At 37.8% G+C, this 20609-nt stretch overlaps 1 protein-coding gene across 10 annotated transcripts in view; it reads left to right on the forward strand.

The window, feature by feature from the left end:
* CCSER2 (coiled-coil serine rich protein 2) overlaps positions 1–20609 on the forward strand; it is a 162716-nt gene that overhangs the window by 84666 nt on the left and 57441 nt on the right. For 8 of the 10 annotated variants that reach the window (XM_069572260.1, XM_069572263.1, XM_069572262.1 and 5 more), the window contains one exon: positions 4097–4292. The exons of the other annotated variants lie outside the window; for them this stretch is intronic. In XM_069572260.1, coding sequence (XP_069428361.1) covers positions 4097–4292 — 196 coding nt within the window. The remainder of the gene's footprint in view (positions 1–4096; positions 4293–20609) is intronic. 10 annotated transcript variants of the gene reach the window in all.

The following is a 20609-nucleotide window of genomic DNA, read 5'->3' on the forward strand; positions in this document are numbered from 1 at the left end:
AGTTCTAACTGTTGCTTCTTGACCAACATAACAGATATCTCAGAAGGCAGGTCAGGTGGTCTGGTATTCCCATCTCTTGAAGAACTTTCCACAGTTTATTGTGATCCACACAGTCAAAGGCTTTGGTATAGTCAATAAAACAGAAGTAGATTTTTTCTGGAACTCTGTTGCTTACCAAGGATCAGTTGACTGTATGGGTGAATTTTTGGACCTTCTATTCTGTTCCATTAATCTTTTTGTCTCTATCACAGTCTTGATTACTGTCAGTTGATACAGAAAGTCTGTAAGATAGTATCAGTATTCTGACTTTCTTCAATATTATGTTGGTTATTCTGGGTCTTTTGCCTGTTCATATAAACTTGAGAATCACTGTTAATATCCATAGACTATCTTGTTTGGATTTTAATTGAGATTATGTTGAATCTAGCATTAAAGAATAGATAACCATGATGTTAAAAATACATTGTTTAACTTTTAATATACCATTTCTATTAATAGTGAGAAAAAAGCTAAAGGTTTTGTGAAGTCAAACTGTGATTGAGATTAGGAGATAAATGAGAAAGAAAAATCCCCAAATCCCTCTCTTTCTCTCTCTCTCACACACACAGAGTATCTCCACTCACCATTCTAACCTGTGAGTTACAAATCTTCAGTTTCACACAAAAATCACATATCTTAGTCATAAAGAAGCTCTGATAGAAGTGGAGAAGAATGTAAATGTATGGATAGAGCCATATAATTTGGGGAGATTACTTCGAAATTGCGATAAGTGATTATGCAGCCAAGTGATTATTTGATGTGTGGATTGAATATCAGGTGCTGCTCCTGTATATGGTTTAAATTTAAATTGGTTTTGAAAAAGCTTATTTCTTACAGATTCCTTTTTGTAGTTATTCTGATTCTTTTGTTGTTGTTGTTGTTGATTTTATTGGCTGTACTTACAGAACAATGTTAAATGATACTGATGATAGTGAGCATTTCATTCTTATGCTTCTTAACCACTGAGGTGATTTTTACCTTCATCCATACCTGTATTGGTTCAGTTCTTCATATCCACCAGCCTGTTTGGCCTGTGATTGACCACATAGGTTCTGCCTTTGCAAACACACTGCTCACCTTCCAGTGTTTTCTCCAAAGCAGCTTGAAGTCTTCTGCTGCTTTCATGACCTAATTTCTCTTTAGAAGTCAGTGATTGTTAAAATCTGTACAGAAGTACAAATTTATGACTGTCCAGCTAACATAAGGTGTTTTGTCCAGTCCTCTTTGTCTCGTGTTTTTACCTCTCAGTCTTTTTCAAAGATGCAGATTTTCCTTTGTGAACTGCATCATCTTCTCAGAAGGTGAAATCTCAAAATCTTCATTATCTTGTTTTTCCCTTCTGTTTTAAAGTCTCTTTTTATTTTCTGAAAACAGCCTCTCATATATTTGCTTTCTGTCTCAGTTTTGTCTTCTTCTGTCTTTGTACCTTCTCAATTATACTCATTTTATTCCCCAGCAACCTTCACATGGCCCTCATTGAGATGTTATGTTATTTCCACCTTACTGTCATATGGTTTAGTAACAGTTTACACCCATATTAATAGAGCATTATGTCAACATTTATCAGTTGGGTAATTTAGGAGAAGGGTATATGGCATTATAGTGTTCTTTTGACATTTGTGTTAGAAAAAATTTTCAATATAAAGAAGTTAGAAATTATTGATAGTAATAGTAATAGTAATACATCAGTAATTGGTTTTTACCTAACAATTATTACATATCAAGCACCATTCCAAACACTTTAGCATATATTATTCCCTCATTTAATCCTTTTACCAACCTAGTAAGATACTCTTATTCTCATTTTATAAGTCAGGAAAATGAAGCATAGATAAAGCAGCTTGCCCTTTGTGTTATATAGCTAGTGAGTGACAGAGCTGAGATTTGAACTCAGATAATCTGCATTAATTGGATAATATAAAAATGAATAAATCCTTGTTTTTAAAGGGCTTATAATCAGAGGTGACATGTATGCAGGTTTCTTTCATTTATGCTATAAAATCAGTTATGGATCATAAAACAGTTTTATCTAGTTGAAGGTCATTAAGACTCGGACGAGATATAAGTTTAGTTTTGGGTCTCATGGTGGAGGTATTAGAAATGCAACTTAAGGCATATGAACTTTATTTGGTAGGCTCTGGACAGCACTGAGAGAATCTATGGCCCAAAGAATATTGAGTATTTTCAATAGCTAGTTACTATCAGCCAACATAAAAGTTTAAGTTCTAGGCTGGAGCTGTGTCTTTTACACTATTTTGGCTTCTCTAGGTGCCAGTTCTTTGTCCCCATAATCAATTAGTGATCAAAACCTTTTGACCCTTCCTTCGAAATGTTTTTAATTCATCACTTCCTTACATACGGTTCATATTTATGCCTAAATCTAATATAGGCCGTTATTCCATTCCTGATTCATGCTTTGGCAGTCTCTGGTAAATTGGCTATGGATTAAAACATCGGTCTGAGGGAGGCAAGTATATGGAGGGATGAAGTAGAAGAATGAATTGGATTCAGGCTGTTTGTGGTCCCCTAAGCCATATGTGAGAGTCTCCTTGTCCCTGAAAAACACGCACTTTTGTGCCATTTCTTTTTACTTTCTTTTTCTAGAAAGCTTTCACCTTTCATTCCTGCCCAACTCAAACCTCGTACTTTATAATTCATCCCAAGTTCTTTCCTAGTCAAAAAAATTTCCCAAATTATGTCAGCTTTTTCTTCAAGAACATAGCTCTTGTCTCTACTATTCATTTGCCAGGTGATTCTTTTTGTCTTACTAGAAAAATTTTTCATTACTCTGTATATATCTTGTCTATTCAGTTACAGATGGTAAAGTCATAGTAATAATTATCACTATTTAAAATTTAATAATTCAACTATATTTTGAATCAACAAAGATAAAATAGTTAAATATGAACAAATTAGGGTCTTATCTGTGGATCAGCATTTAAATGTTCTTAAAAATCTCTTTCTTGGGTTGAAAGAAAAATCAGGCCGGAAATCAAGTATGAGAAATAGCTTCAGAGAAGAATAATTACCTTATGAAAACCAAGCTCATATTGAATATTTGAGAATTTAGAGATTTGGGAATATTTGTTAAAACCTAGAAAATTTATTAGAAAATGTATTTCTACTTTTGAAATTTAATGCATCCATGAATTTAAGTTTAATCCTGATATGTTAATGTAGATGTTATATTGGAGAGAATACTCTTTTAGTGTATTATTTTAAATATTGAAATTTTACATATATCACAAGTTCTTATATTAAAAACTAACTGGGATTATGTGTAATGTGAATACAGTAATTTTTAGATTGCTATAGCTATGACTGCTGGTTAAAACATTGTTTTTCATGTCCATGAAACACATTACCCTTAGTTTTTATTCCCTCTTATTCAACATGTATGTTATTGTATGGAACAAAGGAAACTTTAAAATTTAAAAAACAAAATTAAAAAAAAGATTTTTTTAAGGTAGTTTAAGATTAGGAAATACGTGGTGTGTTTAAGACTTTGGTAAAACCTTGTTTAATCTTTACTGGAAAAGATGGTTTATCAGCAATGTAAAAACAAAAGCAGAATAACACTATATTTGTCTTAACTATCTGCTGGAACTTCCCAGAAATAGGAGTCCAGGGGTATATCTAAACTGGGCATTAATGAGGGTAACAGCTAAAAAAAAGATGTGAAGTTTAAGAGAGTAACTAAAATTAAAAGCTAAAGATCAATCAGTGCAGAAAAATAAAATAAGTATAATTTTTTCCAGGCAAGACCTTTCCCCAGAAGTTTTTGTTTCTACTCTAGTTCCTAAAGAATAAGCTTTACATAACCAGTGTGTAAACTACACAGGAGGAGGGAGTGCAGAGGATAACTGTGTTAATGACAACTAGAATTGATTGAAATTTTCAGTGAAAGCAAATTCACTATCTGAGATGAGTAAAAGTCAAAAGGCTTTGTGATAATAAATGATTTGTAATAAGCACTGTAATAATATCATAATCTTTCTTTCTTTCTGAAATTATATTGTATATCTTTTCCCTCCAACTTCTTCCCCTGCCCTTCCAGAGGCTCTCCCTATAGAGAATCTCCTTTGGGTCATTTTGAAAGCTATGGAGGGACCCCCTTTTTCCAGGCTCAGAAGATGTTTGTAGATGTACCAGAAAATACGGTGATACTGGATGAGATGACCCTTCGGCATATGGTTCAGGATTGCACTGCTGTAAAAACTCAGTTACTCAAGCTGAAACGGCTGCTGCATCAGGTTAGTATATAGGGAACATTTTCAACTCTGATATTTTGAATTGCAAATGGATTGACTTTACTATTTTTTTAAAGTAAAGTTGAGTTTCTAATGACTATTTATATTTGTGGAGAAATAATGGTCAAATAGTACCGAACAGAAACTCTTCTGAGGGGAGAAAAAGACTTGGGGTTTTGCATGATGGTCTCTGTAAAGTCACCAACATTTATGAGCTATATAATATTTGGTGAGCTCTCTGCTTTTGTTTCCTCATTTTCATAGTACCTATGTTGTAAGGTTGTTAAGAGAGCTAGAGTTCATGGTTACAAATTGAGTGATTTAATACCTGAAACATAGGTGTTCAGTCATCAGTGCCACTGTACTACAGCACTATACTGCTACTATAATTTCAGCTCAGTGAGAAATAAGAAACAGCATTTTATATAATCATAGTCACATAATCCCACTTTGGTTTGAAACCTTCGAGTTTAAACTTCCCCAGTCTTCTCATTTTTTTTGGAGAAAACAGGGACTCGGAGCAGTGATGCGCTTCGTCCACGTGGTGAGCTGATAATAGAAGCTGGCTTCTGATTCAGTAGTATTCTCTTGGTTTGAACAGTTAACACAGACAGTTAACAGTTAACACAGACACAGAGTTTACACCTTAGTTTAACTGTAACTGCTGCTAAGTTGCTTCAGTCGTGTCTGACTCTGTGAGACCCCATAGATAGACGGCAGCCCACCAGGCTCCCTCGTCCCTGGGATTCTCCAGGCAAGAACACTGGAGTGGGTTGCCATTTCCTTTTCCAATGTATGAAAGTGAAAAGTGAAAGTTAAGACGCTCAGTCATGTCTGACTCCTACCAGGCTCCTCTCTCCGTGGGATTTGCCAGGCAGGAGTACTGGAGTGGGGTGCCATCGCCTTCTCCGAACTGTAACGAAGAGATACACCCAGACACAAAACAGGGTAAAGCTAGTACTAACTCCAAATACATATTTAACACATTTCAGCTACTTCTCACCTCTTCTGCCTTTTCTTTCCAATGTCTCTGAAGCTCCTGATAAAGAAATCTTCTAAAGATTTCAAATTGACTTTATCCTTTGTTTATGTAGTGAAAACAAAATTATGAGAAGAAAATTGCAGAGTCTGTTTAGGATATCTTTAACATTTCCCCGAATGCTGATAGAAGTTAAAAGCTGAATTAGTCCAGTATTTTGTATAACAGCCTCTTAATTTGTCCCTTTTAGTAATTATAAAAACTTCAGTGTGATACATGTATATGGTTTTAAAAAAATCACATAGTATCCAGAAGCTTAATGAAAAAAGCCATATTTCTGTCCTTCTCGCCACATGAGCCAGCCTTTTCTAATCTGAACAGGTTACTAAGTGTCTTTAGAATTATCATACACGGATTTCTTTCATCATCTTCTAGGATTGAGACTGTTATTTCTTGGATAATTTATCTTCTTTTTTCTTAGTTTGCTCTTGTATTTAGCAGGAATATATCCTTAATTTACTTCCTAAGAGAGGGCAAATGGATGGTACTTTTTTTCTAGCTGATATGTCATTGAAATCTCTTTATCTGCTCTCATATTTAGTTTATAGTAATAGTTTGGCAGGGATGGAATACTTTGGCTGGTATAGAAGTGAGTGTTTCCTTAGAAATTTGAAGTCATTTCTTTTCTAGAATCCAGTTTAGCCACTGAGAAAAGTCTGCTACATTCTAATCCATCTTACCTTGTGTTTTGTCTGTTTTTAATCTCTCTGGGAGATTTTTAGTCTGTTATTTCTGGCAATTTGCAGTTTCAGTGATATCCTGGGATTTAAATTTTGTTGTACTTGTTTGTATTCACTTAATGTATGGGTAATCACTGAGTTTTATGAAGATTCATGTAGTGTGAAATTTCCTTAAGTCATTTCTATGATTATTTTATTTATTCTGTTTTCTCTGGGTGTCTGAGTGTGTCTTTCTGGAATTCTTGGTAATCCAAACTAGAATTTATGAGTTTTCAGTCTTTTTTTCTTTCATATTTCCCTTTTCTTTGAGTTTGATTATGTTTTCTGGTGTATTTCCTCACCTTCATATTCCAGCTCCCTGTTTCTGTTGAATTATTTATCTTGGCAGTTGTATTTTCAGTTTCTAAGAGCTCTTTATTGTATGCCTTTCCTTTTTCAAATCATTCAGTTCTTATTTTGTCTTATTTTCTTAGTAAATATATTAAGTAGCTTGTTTCTGTTGTGTTTTGTTAAGATTTCTCAAGTTCCCTACATTGTTATCTCTTCATAAATGGTCATTTTGTTTTTTGTGTTTTAGTTTCTCTTTCTTTTAGAATATTTCTTCAGATATATAATGCGTCTTTGTTGTTTATTAATATTTAAGATTGAAGGGTTAGAAAGTTGATTCAGGACTCTTTGTGCATGGGTTGTCTTGTCAGCTGGCTGGCTTCACTTTACAGTGACACATGACTATTAGTGGACCCTCAGTGCTTAACTAAGTAGAGTGTTTTTCCTTCTCAGGTTGTTACTGTTTCTCCAGAGAAGAAACTTCTGCTTTTTTTTTATTCTTGGAATAGAGGTAGAAGACTGGGACAAGAGTGGGAATCTATTCTTGCCTTATGCAGACTTCCAGTTAATTCTCATATTTCTAACCCACATGAGCATGAGTGGTTTTGCCCATCCATTTTCTTCACTCTTAGTTCATTATTTTCCCTGTTTGCTTTTTATCATATTTTCACATTCAGCATCTGTTTTGACCTTGGAGTGAGAAATGAAAAACGTGGAGTAGTGAAAAGTACATGATGGTATCTCTTTGATATTTTTCTTTGGGATTACAAAATATTTGATCCTGATGATTCATACCCTGTCTCCCTGGCATGAGCCTGTGTGTTTTATGAACTATCAGGTATGCCGTACAAATGTTTTGTTTTGTTGTTTCCTCTCAGCTCCAGGGTTGAGAATAAAGCCAGTAGTGTGTCTCTCACACAGTTCTCTTGTCTGTCGGTCTCTGGCTCTCTCTGTTCCTCTCTCTCTCTCTGTCTCTGTGTGTGGGGGGAATGGACACATGGGTGCAGTGCCAGGTGGATGGACTGTTCCCAGCAGTAGCACCTGCGGGAGTGCACTGCGAGTTGAGGAGCTGCTGAATGATTGCCGCGTGGTGGCAGAGAACCACAGAAAAGTCAGGGAACTCAAGCTTCTCTATCCCCAGACTTTTTCATCATGACAGGAAAACCAAGTTCATGAAATATACATAAAAAGAGCGTATACAGCGTAAGGGTACCCTTTAATGGATAACAGGACACAGTTTTATACTCACCACCCAGGTTAAGGGATGAGACATTAAGAAGTGTTCATTCTTCACTGCAGTATCTTCCCTTTCCAGAATCTAGTACTTCCCTCGTTTCTTTTTCTGTTAATTTTTGGCCGTCTCTGTTGGCTCAGATTGTAAAGCATCTGCCTGCAATGCAGGAGACCCAGGTTTGTTTTCTGGGTCGGGAAGATCCCATAGAAAAGGGAATGGCAACTCACTCCAGTATTCTTGGCCTGGAGAATATTATGGACAGAGGAACCTGGCGGGCTACAGTTCATGGGGTCACAGAGTCTGACATGACTGAGTGACTAACTCACTGTCTGTGTCCCTATAAATATACTAGTTTTGTCTCTTAGAGCTTTATATAAGTGAAATTATACTTAAGTATTTCTCTGTGAATTGCTTCTTCCATTCAGCATTTTATTTAAGCTTCTTTGATATTTATGTTCTGCTTCATTAATTTTCGTTTTTTTAGTCTCCAATTCTGAACAGTTTCTTTCTCCATTTTACTATTGATGTCCATTTTGGTTTTTTTCCAGGGTTTTTTTTTTTTTTTTTTTTTTTGCTACGACAAATGATATGAAGTATTCCTGGTATACATGTGTGAAAATTCGTCTGGAATAACTAGGAGTGAAATATCTGTGTCATGGAGCATGGAAATGTTCCAGAAATAGGAAGCTATTTCCCCAAGTTGTTCAGTCTGTTTCACTCTTTTCAAATAGTAAATGCTTTTTTGCATTGTTCTACATCTGAGCAGCACTTGGTATTATCAGACTTCGTAATTTTTGTCATGTGATGGGACTCTAGTGGTGTTTAATTGTGGCTTTATTCTGCATTTCAAAATCAGGAAATTTGAAACATTGACACATTACTACCATTTAATCCTCAGAGCCTGTTCAGATTTTGCCCTTTGTCTTGGGGTTCAATTCAGTTCGGTCGCTTAGTCGTGTCCGATTCTTTGCGACCCCATGAACTGCAGCACACCAGGCCTCCCTGTCCATCACCAACTCCTGGAGTCCACCCAAACCCCTGTCCATTGGTCGATGATGCCATACAACCATCTCATCCTCTGTTGTCCCCTTCTTCTCCAACCTTCAGTCTTTCCCAGCATCAGGGTCTTTTCAGATGAGTCAGCTCTTTGCATCAGGTGGCCAAAGTATTAAGAGTTTTAGCTTCAACATTAGTCCTACCAGTGAACACCCAGGACTGATCTCCTTAAGGATGGACTGGTTGGATCTCCTTGCAGTCCAAGGGACTCTCAAGAGTCTTCTCCAACACCACCACAGTTCAAAAGCATCAATTCTTCGGTGCTCAGCTTTCTTTATAGTCCAGCTCTCACATCCATACATGACCACTGGAAAACCATAGCCTTTGTTGACAAAGTAATGTCTCTGCTTTTTAATATGTTGTCTAGGTTGGTCATAACTTTCCTTCCAAGGAGTAAGCGTCTTTTAATTTCATGGTTGCAATCACCACCTGCAGTATTTGGGAGCCCAGAAAAATAAAGTCAGCCACTGTTTCCCCATCTCTTTGTCTTGATGTAGTATTCTTTATAACAGAAAGATCTGGTTTACCATCACATGTTGCTTTTAAAAGTTGTCATGTTTTTGTAGATTTCTTCAAACTGTGGTACTTCCTCAGTTTTCTTTTCACTTTGATGACCATAATATATTTACTCTTTTAACCAATTCTGCTGACAATGGCACCTCATTCCAGTACTCTTGCCTGGAAAATCCCATGGACGGAGGAGCCTGGTGGGCTGCAGTCCATGGGGTCGCAAAGAGTTGGACACGACTGAGCGACTTCACTTTCACTTTTTACTTTCATGCATTGGAGAAGAAAATGTCAACCCACTCCAGTGTTCTTGCCTGGAGAATCCCAGGGACGAGTAGCCTGGTGGGTTGCCGTCTCTGAGGTCGCACAGAGTCAGACACAACTGAAGTGACTTAGCAGCAGCAGCAGCTGACTATAATCAGCTTCTCACTGCCTCTCTTGTACACTTGACCTCCTCACCTCTCTAAGATTCTGAATCTCCATGCCTGGCTACTCTCCCGTGTACACCTTCCTCACCCAACTTGGGCTCTGACTCCTTGTCAGCCTCATGGATTCTGACACACCACTCCAGTCTTCTCTTCCTGTGGATGCCACTTTACTCTGCTTGGGCTTGACACTACAGATGTCAGTTGATGCCTGCACATGGGTGCCTTCTTAACCCTACTTGGGTCTGACACCTGACACTGGGCCTTTTCCTGCAGAGATGCCCTCTTCATGCTGCTTGAGCTCTTGTAGCTCTCTAAAGGCCCTCCTGTGGGAGTGTGCCCACTCTACACCACCCTGCTTAGACTTACAGCCCATACCAGGCTGTACATATATCCTCCTCTTTCTATTCAGATTTGACTCTGGTATCAAATTGTTCTCCCATCCTCTCTGTGTATGCCCTTTTCAGTCTTTTAAGCTCTGACATGCCTTGGTAAGCTGGCCACTGGCAGGGACCTGTTTTTCAACCTCCTTAGATTCTGAAACCCTGTGCTGGGCTGTCCTTTTTGGTTGGAGACTTATTTATTTATTTTTGCCTCATTCAGGAAGATAAAGGAAAGTGAGGAGGAAAAAGAAGCAAATTTTCAAAAAATGATTGACTTTATCAAGGTAGAATTTGCATTCAAATGAATTGTGCCTATCTTAAGTATAAAATTTGAGTTTTGATGAATATATACAGCTGTGTGACCACTACCACAACAATCAAGATATAGGACATTTCTGTTGCTGCTAAAATTCTCTCATGTCCCTTTGTAGTCAGTCTTCTCTCAAACCTGGCCCAGGCAGCTATTGCTCTGCTTTCTGTTACTAAGGTTTTGTCCTTTCTAGAATTTCATCTGAAAGTTTTGTCTTCCTCTAAACTATACCATGTGTGCTTTTTTCTTGCTGGATTTTTTTCACTCACCATAATGATTTTGATACTTATCTGTGTTTTGTGAGTTTCAGTATATTAGTTTTTATTGTTGGGTAACATTCCATTGTGTGTGTGTGTGTGTGTGTGTGTGTGTGTATACCACAGTTTTATTTTCATCCATTTACTTGTTGATAGACATTTGAGTTGTTTTTAGTTGTGGGTTAATTGAGATAATGTTAAATTTCTAGAATAATAATGAAAGTTAATAATAATAGATGTATTAAAAAATTAGAATTTGAATTCAGGGCATTTTTTCCACTTGTCTGTTGTGTGATCTTGGATAAGTTAAATTACTTAAACTTTCTATGCCTAGATTTCCTTATAACAGAAGTAGAAATTATAATAGCTCCTGTTTCAGGACTGTTGTAAAGAAAACATGAGGAAATTTTAGGCAAGTGCTAAGCATAGTGTCTGATGCATAGGAAGCAGTTAATGTTAGCTGTTATACTGACAGTAGCAACATCAATAATGATAAAAATGTGAAGGTCAAGGATTTTTAATTCCTTGCATTGCTTATAATTTTATGTAGCTGCCTAAAAGCTAATTCTGTTTTCTTTAGAATCCATTGATTGTTATTTCATCGTTCAGTATACTTTATTGAGTACTTGTTGAGTTTCAAGGATTGTGCTGGTAATGAAGATAAAAAGAAGGAAGATGTAATTCTTGTCCTGTGTCTAGTGCATCGTTCTTAAAACTGTGTGTTATAGCTGGTTAGGAGATTCTGAAGTAAACTTCGTCCATCGTAACTATTTTCCCTAATAAAGTAGAATAGTATAGAAACTGTGCTGTGCTTAGTCGCTCCGTTGTGTCCAAATCTTTGCAACCCCATGAACTGAAGCCCACCAGGCTACTCTGTCTATGGGGATTCTCCAGGCAAGAATACTGGAGTGGGTTGCCATGCCCACCTCCAGGGGATCTTCCTAACCCAGGGATTGAACCCAGGTCTCCCACACTGTAGGCATATTCTTTATAGTCTGAGCTACCAGGGAAGCCCAAGAATGCTGGAGTGGGTAACCTATCCCTTCTCCAGGGGATCATCCTGACCTATGAATTGAGCCGGGGTCTCTTGCTTTACAGGCAGATTCTTTACCAGGTGAGCTACCAGGGAAGCCAGCAAACTCAGATGGTTTGAAGAGTTAAATATTTTCTTTAATGTAGAAAATTTAGAAGAAATCTACAACTACTGTTTTTAAATGGCAAAATAAATCTATAGAAAAAGATATCTATATGTACAAGTTAAACACTTAGGTTTAATAAAAAAAGTTTAAACTGATGAAATTTATAAATAAGGTTTGCTTAGAATATTATAGATTTTAGCCATGTATAACAATGTTCTAGTCAATTTGAATGTCAGTAAAATTTTTTTTTTGAAAATGTCTTTGCCCCAAGCGTCTGTGAGGATCAACTCATTTCTTAAACTCTTAATTGAAAATCAGGCTTTATGATTATATTTTTATAATCTTTCCAAATATAGTTTGACTCATTAGATTTTAAATCCCATAGGTGAATTACAGTATTACTCAAAAATTTATCTTAGCGCACATTCTAGGTTGTGTGATGTGATACAATGTTCGTCCATTTACTCTGCTATTTAAAAAAGTGACTTATGAAAAGAAGATGAAAAAATCTCTCCTGTTCCTCCACTCCCTTTCCTAGGGTGCCTCTTGTGATTGTGTTGTAGCATATCAGAAACATAAGGGCGCTTTGTTGACGTCACTGATGCTGCTTGTCAGCAGAGACTGGTCAGTGTTGCCAGGCTTTTGGTTAGTTCATTTCAAGTGTCCATGTCCGTTGCAGCTGCTTTGGAACTGATAGGAAGATCCCAATTTTTGGAAACTAATGGAAGACCCACCTGGGTAAGATGGAATTTGTTATAGGGTTTCCTACATGTTAATATGTGAAGAGTTTAAATATTAGAACAAAAGTTTACCTTTATGCTTTGTTGAAAAAGAAAAATGGAAGATGGTAGCCAAGTGTTCCTCTTAGAACAGGGGAAGGTTTACTGGTCTTTTTGAATCTTTAGTAAAATACTAATGACTTAAGAGTTAGTCGACTTAAGGTTAATTGCATTCAGAGCTCAAAAATCCTGACTAGGGCTTCCTTGGTGGTCTAGTGGTTAAGACTTTGCCTTCCAATGCAGGGGTCGTGGGTTCCATTCTTGGTTAGGGAACTAAGATCTCACATGCCTCATGGCCAAAAACCCAAAATATAAAGTGCAAGCAATATTGTAACAAAGTCAATAAAGACTTAAAAAAAAAAATCCTAACTAGAACCCACAGAAACTGCTGAAACACTTCACTTAGTAAAGCAGCCAGAATACTTGGATAATCAGTTAACTATGAATTGTTTACTTTTGTGCAGTGGTGTGTTACAGTTTTTATGTTTTTGCATCTATGCATTTATTAAATATGTGTATTCAAAATGCTTAGAACAGTGCCCAACACTGGTCAATAAACTTACCTCCTTAGGTGGTGCTACTGGTAAAGAACCTGCCTGCCGATTCAGGAGACATAAGAGACACAGATTTGATCCCTGGGTCAGGAAGATCCCCTGGAGGAGAAAATGGCAACCCATGCCAGTATTCTTGCCTGAAATCCTGTTGACAGGGGAGCCTGGTGGGTTATAGTCCATGGGGTCACAAAGAGTCAGACATGACTGAAATGACTGAGCACGGCACTCGTATGTGTAGGATGAAGCATGGACATTGCATGCATGGTTGTTATTCAGTGATTTTTAAAAAGAGAATGTTTTCTGTACATTTTATGATTCCCCCCCACCACCCCCAAAGCTTAAAAAGACTTGTCTCAAAATGTTTCCGAATTTTGGCCTGAGTACTTTTCATCTAAGTCAAGTAGTGTCAGAGTTATTTGGAGGGTATGTGGTTTTATTATAGATAGAATTGGAGATTATATTCATGATCTTTAAACTCTTGTGCTTTGATGGAAATAATAGCCTTTTCCTTCTTTGATCTCTTGAATCTATATTATTAGCCTGTTAAAAATTGGAAGGCTCTGAGACATACCTTTGAGACATGTGGTTGTTCAGTCGCTCAGTTGTGTCCAACTCTTAGCGATATACCGATAACTTAAACATTAATGAATCCCACTTGTCTTGGGCCATGCTATAAATTTATTTTATTTAGGAGAATTTTTTTAATTTTCAAAAATGCAGGTTTGGTATACAATACTTCTTTTCTAATTAATTTCTAATTTGGTGGCTCAGCAGTAAAAAAAAAAAAAAAAAAAAAAAAAACGCCTGCAATGCAAGAGCTAATGGGATCAATCCCTGGGCTGGGAATATCCCTTGGAGAAGGAAATGGCAACCCACTCTAGTATTCTTGCCTGGGAAATCACATGGACAGAGGAGCTTGGCAGGCTACAGTCTATGGGGTTGCAAAGAGTCAGACATGACTTAGCAATTAAACAACAACAAATCTTAAAACATTAATAGTAAAGAATAATGTCTATAGGATATAAATTCTTTGGAATATATTGATATTTCCTTTGTGTCCTAAAGCAAAACTTTGGAAACTTTTGAAAACTTTTCCCTTGGCCATATAGTAAATATATTTTAGCCCTTTTAGATAAGAGGCAAGATTGATGTTACATTTGTTGTTCAGTCACTCGGTCGTGTCCGACTCTCCGACCCTGTGGATTGCAGCTCACCAAGCTTCCCTATCCTCCATTATCTCCAGTGTCTGTCGCCCCCTACTCTTCATGCCCTTAATCTTTCCCAGCATCAGAGTCTTGTTCACTGACTCAGCTGTTTGTTTGTATCAAGTGGCCAAAGAATTGGAGCTTCAGCTTCAACACCATTCAGTGAATATTCAGGGTTGATTTTCTTTAAGATTGACTGGTTTGATCTCCTGCAGTCCAAGGTACCCTCAAGAGTCTTCTCTTCCAAACACCGCAGTTGGAAAGCATTAATTCTTTGGCAGTCAGCCTTCTTTATGGTCCAACTCTCACATCCTTACATGACTACTGGAGAAATCATAGCTTTGACTATATGGGCCTTTGTTGATAAAGTGATGCCTCTGCTTCTTAATACACTGTCTCGACTTGTCATAGCTTTTCTTCCAAGGAGCAAGCAACTTCTAATTTCATGGCTGCAGTCACTGTCTGCAGTGATGTTAGAGCTCGAGAAAATAAAGTCTGCCACTGTTTCCATTTTCTTCCCCATCTATTTGCCATGAAGTGATGGGACTGGATGCTATGATCTTAGCTTTTAGAATGTTGAGTTTTAAGCCAGCTTTTTCACTCCTCTTTCAACCTTCATCAAGAGGCTCTTCAGTTCCTCTACACTTTATGCCATAAGGGTGGTATCATCTGCATATCTGAGGTGATTGATATTTCTCCCGGCAGTTTTGAGTCCAGCTTGTGATTCATCCAGCCCAATGTTTCGCATGATATACTCTATATATAAGTTAAATAAGCAAGGCATCAATATATAGCCTGATGTACTCCTTTCCCATTTTGAACCAGTCTGTTGTTCCATGTCTGGTTCTAACTGTGGCTTCTTGACCTGCATACAGATTTCTTAGCAATCAAGTAAGGTGGTCTGCTAGTCCCATCTCTTTAAGAACTTTCCACGGTTTATTGTGATCCACACAGTCAAAGGCTTGAGTGTAGTCAATGAAGCAGAAGTAGATTATTTTCCTGGAATTCTCTTGCTTTTTCTACTATCTAGCAGATGTTGGCAATTTGATCTCTGGTTCCGCTGCCTTTTCTAAATCCAGCTTGTACATCTGGAAGTTCTAGGTTTATGTACTGTTGAAGCCTAGCAGTGTGTGTGTGTGAAGTGAGCCTGTGAGTTATATGATAGTTTGAAGAATCTTTGGCATTGCCCTTCTTAGTAGTATTATACTGTATACATATGTCATAGTCTGTTTATCTGTTTAGCAGTTGAAGGATATTTGTGTCTTTTTCCAGTTTTTGGCAATTATGAATAAACCCACTATAAATATTCGTGCACAGATTTTCATGTGAGGATGTTTTAATTTCTCACCTGGGAACGGGAATGCTGGTTGATAAGTATATATCTAACTTCTAAAAAGCCTCTTGATGAAAGTGAAAGAGGAGAGCGAAAAAGTTGCTTAAAGCTCAACATTCAGAAAACAAAGATCATGGCATCCGGTCCCATCACTCCATGGGAAATAGACGGGGAAACAGCAGAAAACAGTGTCAGACTTTATTTTGGGGGGCTCCAAAATCACTGCAGATGGTGATTGCAGCCATGAAATTAAAAGACGCTTACTCCTTGGAAGAAAAGTTATGACCAACGTAGATAGTATATTCAAAAGCAGAGGCATTACTTTGCTGACTAAGGTCCGTCTAGTCAAGGCTATGGTTTTTCCTGTGGTCATGTATAGATGTGAGAGTTGGAGTGTGAAGACGGCTCAGTGCCAAAGAATTGATGCTTTTGAACTGTGGTGTTGGAGAAGACTCTTGAGAGTCCCTTGGGCTGCAAGGAGTTCCAACCAGTCCATTCTGAAGGAGATCAACCCTGGGATTTCTTTGGAGGGAATGATGCTAAAGCTGAAACTCCAGTACTTTGGCCACCTCATGCGAAGAGTTGACTCACTGGAAAAGACTGATGCTGGGAGGGATTGGGGGCAGGAGAAGGGAACGACAGAGGATGAGATGGCTGGATGGCATCACAGACTCAACGGCCGCTAGTCTGGGTGAACTCTGGGAGTTGGTGATGAACAGGGAGGCCTGGCATGCTGCGATTCATGGGGTCGCAAAGAGTTGGACATGACTGAGCGACTGAACTGAACTGAACTGAAATGAACTGAACTTCTTGAGAAATCAGCAAGCTGTTTTCCAAAGTGGTTATTTGATTTTGTATTCCTACCACAATTAATGAGAGTTCCAAGTGTTCTGCATCCTGGTCCATACTTGATATTGTCAATATTTTTCAAAAGCCCTTCCCAAGTCATGCGTTGGTATCACATTCTGGTTTTAATTTGCATTTGCCACATCTGCTGGATGATGGAAAAAGCAAGAGAGTTCCAGAAAAACATTGATTTCTGCTTTATTAACTATGCCAAAGGCTTTGACTGTGTGGATCACAAAAAACTGTGGAAAATTCTGAAAGAGAATACCAGACCACCTGACCTGCCTCTTGAGAAACCTGTATGCAGGTCAGGACGCAACAGTTAGAACTGGACATGGAACAACAGACTGGTTCCAAATCGGGAAAGGAGCACGTCAAGGCTGTATATTGCCACCCTGCTTATTTAACTTATATGCAGAATTCATGAGAAACACTGGGCTGGATGAAGCACAAGCTGGAATTGCTGGGAGAAATATCAGTCACCTCAGATATGCAGATGACACCACCCTTACGGCAGAAAGTGAAGAGGAACTAAAAAGTCTCTTGATGAGAGTGAAAGAGGAGAGTGAAAAAGTTGGCTTAAAGCTCAACATTCAGAAAATGAAGATCATGGCATCTGATCCCATCACTTCATGGGGAATAGATGGGGAAACAGCGGAAACAGTATCAGACTTTATTTTTTGGGGCTCCAAAATCACTGCAGATGGTTGACTGCAGCCATGCAATTAAGATGCTTACTCCTTGGAAGGAAAGTTATGACCAACCTAGATAGCATATTCAAAAGCAGAGACATTACTTTGCCAACAAAGGTCCATCTAGTCAAGGCTATGGTTTTTCCAGTGGTCGTGTATGGATGTGAAAGTTGGACTGTGAAGAAAGCTGAGCACTGAAGAATTGATGCTTTTGAACTGTGGTGTTGGAGAAGACTCTTGAGAGTCCCTTGGACTGCAAGGAGATCCAACCAGTCTATTCTAAAGGAGATCAGTCCTGGTTGTTCTTTGGAAGGACTGATGCTAAAGCTGAAACTCCAGTATTTTGGCCACCTCATGCGAAGAGTTGACTCATTAGGAAAGACTCTGATGCTGGGAGGGATTGGGGGCAGGAAGAAACAGGGACGACAGAGGATGAGATGGCGGGATGGCATCACTGACTCAATGGACCTGAGTTTGAGAAAGCTCCAGGAGTCAGTGATGGACAGGGAGGCCTGGTGTGCTGCAATTCATGGGGTTGCAAAGAGTTGGACACGACTGAGCAACTGAACTGAATGACTAATGACATTTAGCATCTTTTCTTATGCTTATTTTTCAATTGTATATCTTCTTTTGTGAAGTGTCTTTTTTTTGCTAACAGATTTTTTATTTTTGATTATTAGTAGTTCTTTATATATGTTTTTTATCAGTTATGTAAATGGTGAGATAAATGGATATTGAAAAAATTGTACTTTTTGGGCAAGCATTTAAAATTTGAGTTAATGAAGTCAGTTAAAAACCCTAGATTTTCACATTATCATTATTTTTGTTGCTGTTGTTAAAAGCAGTCACTTTATAAATGCCTTTTGCATGTTTTGGTGATGGTTTGCAGTTATCAAAAAACCTGCTTTGGCACCATTGATTTCTTTTTTTCCCCCGGCATGTTTTAAATTGGCTTCACTGATTTCTGTTTCTTGATTTTCAGTTTCATTAATTTCCATACTCTGTTATTTTCATCTTTTTGTTTGTGTTGGCTTTATTTTGTTCCAGTTATGGATTTGACAACTTTGCTTTAATATAAGTATCGGGTACAATAATTTTTCCCTCTAAGCACTGCTTTAATTGCATTCCACAGATTTTGATATGTGGTTTCGTTTTCCTTTCAACTGAAAATATTTTCTTATTTACCTTGGTACTTCTTTTGACCCATGGATCAAAGAAGTTTGTTGTTACTTTCTAAGTGTTTGAAGATTATTTTTCTGGTTTTGATTTTCTAGTTAATATTCCATTTTGTTCACAGAGCACATTCTATTTTCTGTTCTTTTAAGTTGAATTATTCAAATATGTAGGTTCATGTCTTTCACCAGATATGAAGTGTATTTATCCATTATCTCTTCAAAAATCTTTGCCGTGAGCTCTACCTTCTATGACCTCAGTGATATAAATATTAGATCTCTTGTTATTGTCCTATAACTCCTGTACCATTCTGTTTTCTGCCCCTCCCCCATCTTTTTTTGTCTTTATTGTTCAGATTGGATTTCTGTTAATCTGTCTTTATGTTCAATCTGTAACTCAAATGCTGATACTGTATTTAGTCCATCTAAGTACCATAGTATTTAGTGCATCTAGTATTTAATGCATCTAGTCCACTAAAAATTTTTGGTTATTGAACCTTTGCAGTTCTGACATTGTCATTTTCCACTTTGTGTGTTAAGTCTTTGCTGAGACTTTCTCTTTCTGTTCCCTTTAAGAGTTCACCCTTACTTTTGTAGAATTTTTATAATAACTCTATTAAAATCTCTTACAGTTAATTTTTTTGTTACTTAATTTTAACTTTTTAATTTTGTCAGTGATGTTAGTTGTCTTTTCCTGTGTGTTTCGAGGCTTTCTTTCTTTGTACACTGAGTAGTTTTGGATCATATCTTAGATGCTTGACTGTTGTGTTCAGTTCAGTTCAGTCACTCAGTCGTGTCCGACTTTGCGACCCCATGGATCGCAGCACGCCAGGCCTCCCTGTCCATCACCAACTCCCGGAGTTCACTCAGACTCACGTCCATCGAGTCCGTGATGCCATCCAGCCATCTCATTCTCTGTCGTCCCCTTCTCCTCCTGCCCCCAATCCCTCCCAGCATCAGAGTCTTTTCCAGTGAGTCAACTCTTTGCATGAGGTGGCCAAAGTACTGGAGTTTCAGCTTTAGCATCAGTCCTGTAGTATGAGACTCTTAATATTGTTTAAACTTTATGGAGAATGTTGATTTTTCCTTTTCAGCAGATAGAGTATCTGGTTGGGACCACACGGCAAGTTCTGATTAGCCACCTTTGGGTTGTGGTTGTGCTGTCAGTTGTTCCCAAAGCCTTTGCCGTGCCTGCCAGGTCCGTTTCGAGTGTACACCTTCCAGTGGCCAGCTTGGGACCTGGGCAGTAAACCCAGGTCTTGGTTTATTTCTCAAAGTTTTTGAAATGCTGCTTAGGATCAGATCCAAGCAAGTGTGATGCTCAGGAGTGGTGAACCTAGAAATTTATATACAATTTTCTAGAGTTACTTTCTTCATGACATCCTGGTATTTTCTATTTCTATGAGCTTGCCTTTTTATTCCTCTACAGTGAAAGTTCTGTTTTACTGCACACTTCCCACAACTAAATCCATGTCCAAGGCAAAGCAGTATGAGCTTGTGTTGTCTCCTGTTCTTTGGGGTTCCTACTTTGCAGTGGCCAGGAAGGTATTGTAGATGTTGGAAAAGAAGTCGTTTTATAGTTCCTCTTTTCTCAAATATATACTTATATATAGGACTGGGCTTTTTTTTTTAACTTTAAAAAAATTTTGTATTGGGGTATAGCTGATTAATATTGTTGTGGTAGTTTCAGATGAACAGTGGAGGGACTCAGCAGTCCATATACATGTATCCATTCTCCCCCAGACTCCTCTCCCATCCAGGCTGCCACATAACCAGAGTTCCATGTGCTATGCAGTAGGTTATCCATTGTATATAGTTGGTTATCCATTTTATATGTAGCAGTGTGTACAGGCAACCATAAGTTCATTCTCTTAAGTCTGTGAATCTCTTTCTGTTTTGTAGATAAGTTCATTTGTATAGTTTTTTTTTTCTTTTTCTTTAGATCCCACATTCAAGTGATTGTTGTATGACATTTTTCCTTCTCTGTCTGACTTACATCACTCATTATGACAGTCTTTAGGTCCATCCATATTGCTGCAGATAGCGTCATTTCATTCTTTTTAATGGCTAATATTCCACTGTATATGCGTACCACATCTTTTTTATCCATTTCTCTGTCAGTGGACATTTAGGTTGATTACATGTCTTCACTATTGTAAACAGTGCTGCAGTGAACATTGAGGTGCATGTATCTTTTCAGATCATGTTTTTCTCAGATATATGCCCAGGAGTTGAAGGCTGTTGATTCAGTGTGTAAAGGCAGCCAGGTACCATCTGAACAAATAAGGTATTGAGCTGCAGTTGTACTGCACTGGTCAGGATCTAGGTCCCTCACCATCATCCCAGGCATATTCTTAGTTCATCTTTTTTAAGGTTGTCTGT

The sequence above is a fragment of the Ovis canadensis genome, chromosome 25 (genome assembly GCF_042477335.2).
Source record: "Ovis canadensis isolate MfBH-ARS-UI-01 breed Bighorn chromosome 25, ARS-UI_OviCan_v2, whole genome shotgun sequence".
NCBI lineage: Eukaryota > Metazoa > Chordata > Mammalia > Artiodactyla > Bovidae > Ovis > Ovis canadensis.